The 6,912-nt window shown below is 43.0% G+C and overlaps 1 protein-coding gene across 3 annotated transcripts; it reads right to left on the bottom strand.

The window, feature by feature from the left end:
- Window positions 1-116: 116 nt before the first annotated feature.
- Window positions 117-6,502, bottom strand: LOC145409178 (uncharacterized). Of its 3 annotated transcripts, none has more exons than XM_080279665.1 (2): window positions 6,412-6,502; window positions 117-1,929 (listed from the first exon to the last, which is right to left on the bottom strand). In XM_080279665.1, exon 2 carries the CDS (start codon window positions 1,896-1,898, stop codon window positions 117-119), a length of 1,782 nt encoding a protein of 593 aa, XP_080135791.1. In that variant the 5' UTR covers window positions 1,899-1,929; window positions 6,412-6,502. The 3 variants fall into 3 exon arrangements, with proteins under 3 accessions (XP_080135791.1, XP_080135792.1, XP_080135793.1); XM_080279666.1 differs by having other exon boundaries at window positions 6,406-6,469; XM_080279667.1 differs by having other exon boundaries at window positions 6,360-6,463.
- Window positions 6,503-6,912: the final 410 nt, after the last annotated feature.

The following is a 6,912-nucleotide window of genomic DNA, read 5'->3' as shown; positions in this document are numbered from 1 at the left end:
AGTGGTATAATATAGTATGGTACGTGCAGCACAATTTGCGGCGCTAATGAAGTGCGTTGTATAAGCAAGCATTTAACACTGAAAGCATAAGTGTAAATAGCAACCAATATTCAAATTCAATGTGTGTGTTCGATGGAGCGTCTGTTGTTAGCTGGGCCGAAGATCTTACTCGATGGTCCCTTTGCCAGCAGCGACGGCCCTGTATAGGTGACTGTGTGTCCTTTGTGTGTGGCCAGAGGACCCTTATTAAGATTACTTGGCCCTTTGCTTAACCCCGAGGGCCCCGTTCGCCTCTCAGAAGGTCCTTGATTGATTTCAGCAGGGCCTTTGCTTAGAAAACTCGGTCCCTTTATAATCTCTGAGGGCCCCTTGTTCAGTTTGCCAGGGCCTTTGTTCAGCCAAGCAGGGCCTTTATTTAGATGTCCTGGTCCCTTGTTCAGTCCCGTTGGTCCGTGGAGATTCAAGAGGGAAGGTCCGTGATTAAGGCCAGATGGTCCTTTGCTCAAGCCCAAAGATCGACGACGCCCCTGCTGGGCCTCGGATCTCTTAGGGTCTTCCTCGGTGGCCGCACTACTGAAGCTGAAGGACCGAACCCGCCCCACCCGCTCCTCTACATTGCCGTCTTCTGTACTTGTGGCTGGGGGTGTGGCTTCAACCTGATTTTGTTGGTCGTCTCCCTCCCTGTCTTCCTTCTCCTCCCTTTCTTCTCCCTCGTCTTTCTTTTCCTCGTCCTTCTTGCTTTCTTCTTCAGTTGCAGCGTCTGACTCCTCGTCAGTCTTTAATGCATTTTGCAGTAGCGTATTGATGTCAGTAAATAAGTTTTCGTTGCTGCTTGTTCTCGAAGTTTCCTCAGTATTGTCTAGATGTAGCTTTTTCTTTAGCTCATCCTTTTCCTTTCTTTCTTCTTCTCTCTGCCGTTCCTGTTCCTGCTGCCTCTGCTGCTCTTCTAAAAGTTGTTGCTGAAGTAGTTCGTTGAACGACTGCTCCTCTTGCTGCAGCTGGTGTTCTTGTTGCACCAGCACGGCTTGCTGCTGCTGAATTTGGAACAGCTGTTGTGTTAAAGTTGCCTGCTGTTGTGCTTGGTAATGATACAGTTGCTGTTGCTGGCCCTGGTGCTGCTGAGCCAACTGCTGTATCACGTGCTGTTGTTGGTACAGTAGCTGCTGACTCGGCGGCCTCCTCTGTGACTTGATAAATTGTTCTTGCTGCTTTTTAAGTACATCGTACTGGACCTTTTGTTGTTTCACGAGATTTTCTTTCTGCTTCTTGTGCTGGTAATGCAGGTACAGTTGTTGCTGCTGAATCTTCTGCTGATGCTGCAATAACTTCTGTTGTTCCTCTTGTAGCTGCTGATGTCGCCTCTGGAACTGTTTTCGCTGCTCCTGGTGTTCTTTCTGCTGCTGCTCCTTTCGCTGCTGTTTCTGCTTCCAGTGTCTGTCAGTAACCTTAGGGTCTAGCGTGCTTTCCTCAGCCTCAACTGCTCCCTGGAGGTAAAGGACAACATTTCCGAGTTCAGTTTTCCCGGACGGAGGATCTTTTATGGCCTTTAAGTTCTTCTTGAGTTTCTGTCGATTCCTTGTAGTTTCGATGGTCTTGAAGAACACAGTATTGGTCGATGTCTGAGCGCGAGGTTGGGGTGAGACAGAGCGAGTGGCAGCCTGACCAGGTGAGCCAGAGGGTCGAGTCCGCCGAGGAGACACAGAGCGAGAAGTGGAGGCGGCTTGCGGGACGAGGGAGTAGTGGGTGGCTGGGTTTTGGTTTGGGTTGGGATTGGGGTTGAGGGAGTAGGTGGCGGGGTTAGGGTTAGGGTTGGTGTGCCAGGGGTTCTCGTGACGGTGTGTTTGGCGGGAATGTCGGTGGCGGTGGGGCGGCCCCCCTCTGCCCTCACTCCCGCTCATCAATACACACGCCGCCTCTCACCGCTACCATCTGAAAATAAACAATCCATATTACCAGTCAGGTTTGGGGATCGTTTTCTCGTGGGCGTAAAGGCTTTTTAGCACCTGAGTGTATTTTGCTGTCAGGATTCCATGACTAATTCACGTGTAATCTCTTTACATGCGAGATAAGCAGTTTCGATCCGACTTGGGCCCTCTTCCCCCAAATAACAAATTGGGGTGTAGTTTTTCCATTTCCTTCATTTTATCTCTTTTTTTAGCAATTCATTTTGCATGTTAAAGCTGTCGATGGCCCCCTTTACGTCGCTTGCAGGTAAAGGCAAAGTCTTGTAGTATTCTGACAATATATTAAACACAGTCTTGAATCAATATACAGCGATGGGGGACAGTTACATGTCCTACCCCAGACCCGTTTGAACTGCTACTGATCGCCGGTTTCCCACCGGCTAGAGAAAGAGAGGCGGTGGGACTCGGAAGTCGTGACTCATATGTCGTAGACATAACATACTGAGCAAGCGTTGACGCCCTACCTGGATCCTACTTACAACTACTTACACACTACTTACATACTATATTTACATATTATATAATATCTACAAAAAGGTTACAAACATGCATACTACACCTCACTGTTTCTTGTACGTAATTTGTATATACTCAGTCAGCATCATTGGCATTTATAACATACGAGTGAGTATTGAATTACCATAAGCCAAAACAAACTATATTCTTTTTACTTAACTTGGCCTAAAATTGCCATCTATCCACTTTGAATGCCGAGTACTGATAACAGATTAACACTAGAATTGGATGCTATAGTCACAAAGGGGTGTTATGGAGAGAATGCAGAGTAGTATTGACTGCCACTAAGTTACATGAAATACGCTGCAAAAGGACGAAAATCTGGGCCAGGTTAAGGTGAAAGAACTATAGCAAGAATATGTTTTAGAGAGCCTCCTAAGCTGACGAGAATACGGATCTGAGACAGCCACCCATTGCTAAAAAAGATTCTTCGTTAACCCTTTCAGCTTGAGAACGTCATTTTTAAATTTTATGATTGTTACATCTACAGGACGTCATTTTCATTTTTTTTTTCATAGTACTATATCTCTAAATAATATTGTTCACCTGGCCTTTGGTTTCTTCTTTCTTAAAAAAAGAAAAAAAAAATATGTTTAGACTTTTTAAACTTGAGGGGTTAGATACAGCGTGCACTAACCCATTTTCCTCTAAAATCCTTCATAACCTGAATGAAATCGTCTGGATGTAGCAAGATTATAAAAGACGTTATCTGACTGAAGGAGATAACAGTTTTCCATTTTTACTTAGCCCTTCAGTTTTATAAAAGACTTGTAAAGCAGTCACCGCATTCTAAGTGACTGGAGATGACTTAGCACTTCTTCCTTGGCGAATTATTCTGTACATTACAGTTCAATATCCTCTTGTATGTGAGTGACGCCATGTGGATATTAAAACGATGGAAGTAATACACAGATGTTTCACGTTCAATATGCAAGATAACTCGCAAAGGAGGAAGTGTTACGAAGACTTATGTACGTGCCCTAAATCTACCACATTGCCTAGCTAGAAAACACATCACCAACACTGTATTCTCGTCGGGCAAGGAAGCTCCCTAACACCTATTCCTTAGCGACTTATTTTTAGATATGGCTGGTTAATATTCCCCCCCCCCTTTTTTTTGCAGTATTTGTGCAGAGTATGGCCATAGTGGAAGGATATATGTACCACAGAGGAGGACAGTAAGGGGTAATAAAAATGAATCGCTTAGGAAAAGGCATTAGGGAACTTCCTTAACCGACAAGAATACGGGACATGGAGAACAACACAATAACACTATAACTCTATAACACAGTAACATGATAACATTATAACACTATAACACAATAACACTAACACAATAACACAGTAACACGATAACACACTAACACTACAACACGATAACACAATAACACTATGCACCTCTAACACTTGCAGCTACACAGTATTTTGCTAAGAGTGGTAAAATTAAAGTGATACATTTTTACCCACTTCACTCCGATGACTTTTCCTTATACCTGATGCTTCCAGATGATTTTATTTCGATCAGAAGATAATTTGAACAAAAAGGGATGTTCCACAATACTAAGTAAAATTGTGTCGCCAGATGGAAAGGTTTTGAAAGTCACCAGGGGCGAGTTCAGGACGATTTGGGGGAGGTTCCATAATCAAGATCTTTGGCCCATATGTGTGTGTGTGTGTGTGTGTGTGTGTGTGTGTGTGTGTGTGATTTTCCTCAGATCCTTTCAGAAAATATTTACCAGTATGTATGGGAAAATTTGTCAGAGAACATTTGCTCGTACTAGCATACAGTATGTGCCAAGAGGGAAAAGGCTTCAGACAATAATAAATAAATAAACTGAATACGCCCTGGTGTGAATATTAAACCTTTCAGCCTGAGGACGTAATAGGTTTTTTGTTGCTACTAGCACAGTCTAAGTAATATATTACTTAGACTGGCTACTAGACGATTTTCAGATTTAAGCGAGCGCCCTTGAATACTAAGTGTTAATGAATGCAGAATCCAACCCCTCCAGCTAAATAATATACAGTAAAATAAAAAATATTATACAAAATATGTCAACTCGCTGGAGGAATCAATCTATAAGGACTAGAAACAGCAGGCCAAGCTGAAATAGGATCAAGCACTGTGTAAGTACAATCGAGTACGACATGCAAAGCCACCATATGAATCAAGATGCATTTGAATACTGTTACCATCATCAAATCGACGCAGCGTCTATGTAGTGTTAAACTGGATGTATTTAGTTTTCTAGATCGAACTCTATTTCTCTGGGCATGCTGTACATCGAGTATAAAGTTATCCCTCTTTTGGAGTTTTCTTTCGATGTTTTAATGCCCTCCTCACCCTATCCTCTGGTGTGAAAAAAAAAAAAAAATGATGATAAGGAGGAAGAGGAGGAGAATGAACTGATGATGATGATGATGATGTTAAGAAGAAGAAGAAGAAAACAGGGAGAAGGATACTCAGTCCGCTGCACAGTGTAAACAAACGTGGTGTGGTATACTGTATACAGAACCACAAGTCAACAAGTGCTAGCGACGTGACCGAATGAGAAATGTGAAGCGTGAAGGTGAGGGGTGTAACACTGACGTCACGTACGATGCCGGGTGCAGCTAAGCCATAGCAGGTAAATGTTATCTTATTCTTGCTACCGTACCGTTTGACGGTTTTATGCAATTTAGTAATGATTTTTGTAACCACAGACTTTGGGAATAGCCTGTCATTACTGTTTGGCCTTCAACAACACGCTTGCACTAGCTACCCGTGAAATATGCCTGGCCACCACAAATTTCTGTGCGATCACCATGGACCCCAGTCCAGAGTTCCCCTTGGGACACCCCATAGTTAGGCTTGGCAACCTCATTGTAAAAATCCTGGTTATACTCAAGATCGTTATAATCGTTTTCTTGAGTGAAATCGTTTGGCAGAGGTAAAACTACTGACACCATCTGGCCGAACGTGTTACTCCAGCGTTACCCACCACCACAACACAGACACCGATATGGATTGTTACAGTGTATTGTCCTATAAACTGTTAATGTTGGCCTTTCAATTGATTCTAAGCTGTGTGTGTGTATATATATATATATATATATATATATATATATATATATACACAGACACACACAAAGTATAAATAAATGTGTGTGTGTGTGTGTGTGTGTGTGAATGAAAGGTCGCGGGGTGCGGTGCAGACCTTTGAACACAACCCACTCTGAGAGCGTAAAAATAAAATACGAACCTACTGTACACTGCAAAGCCGATAGCTGCGTGTCATTCTCTGGGGATAGTGTTTAGGTGTTTATCAGTACGCTGTTGTGGTCAGGGCAAGTTGCACGTAAACGCGTTATAATCAGAATATTGCCGCGTTTACCATCCACATGCGAGATATCAGTCTTTACAACAGAATGCTTCCAGACGATTTTATTACGGTAACTGTTTGATTATTATTATTATTATTATTATTATTACTGGTGAAAGTCAGTTAAAGCCTCCATTAACCAATTCAGTACAGGAGATCTTCCGTACACTATAATCGTTTTGAGGCATCAAGAATAGCATACAAATTGACGTCCTTGGGTCGAAGATGTTAACCTACTAACGTATGAGAACAGTATACGTCTTTGCATTCCACGGAGCTTGTAGCCAGTTATGTAATACCCTTCTCGTATTCTCCTCCACAGTAGCGAATTATATAATACTTCTCGGGTGTTCTCTTCATATATAGCGAGTTCTATAATATCCCTCGGTTGTCCACTTCATCTAACATGTGGCAACCTTGACACCACTGGGTTATTTCACATCATTCCGCCTGTATCATTACAAACTAATGCCTTTTGTTCACAGCGTGTCTCACTACTACGGTGCTTTGCCATTACCTGAGACGAGAACATGACCATGACACACACTGAGTGCAGCACACACACTAACAAGATGAAGAAACCCAGGACTGGGCTGGGTGTGGTGTGGAGACGGATTGCCTGGAGAGAGTGACGACCATCTACCTTACCCTCCGCCGTCGCTATACACACTGCCGTCTGATGGCATTGCTGGCACTCCACAATATCGCTAAAGTTGCTCGGAAACTGCTAAAGTGCCGCTAAATACAAAAGAAAAAACAGAAAAGTGCTGCATAAATGTTAAAATTTTTAAAACATCACTTATAGTTGGAAAAAAATCTTTAGGAAATAGCTCGATTCCTGGTCGCTAAGCTTTTAGAAAATCGCTATATGGAAGTGAATAGGGAAGAATTATGCCCATATATGTTAATGTTGTTTTTTGAGAATATACAATAATCTGGAGCCGACCTGGACCCTCTGCAGGAGTGAAGAGCGACAGGAAATTGGTATGTTTAGATCCTGCGGGAAAAAGCGCTAACTTGGCACCGTGGTACGGTACTGCTCCTGTCTGCCGCTACTCCTACTGCGCCTC

This window comes from Coenobita brevimanus, chromosome 80, assembly GCF_032717465.1.
Source record: "Coenobita brevimanus isolate Jiangsu-jjx chromosome 80, ASM3271746v2, whole genome shotgun sequence".
NCBI lineage: Eukaryota > Metazoa > Arthropoda > Malacostraca > Decapoda > Coenobitidae > Coenobita > Coenobita brevimanus.
Note: the sequence above shows the minus strand (reverse complement) of the source record. Positions and strands in the feature narration are given on the sequence as shown.

Bases quoted from the DNA above. Each gene is read 5' to 3' on its own strand.
- LOC145409178 (XM_080279665.1), bottom strand. From the start codon at position 1,898: ATGAGCGGGAGTGAGGGCAGAGGGGGGCCGCCCCACCGCCACCGACAT.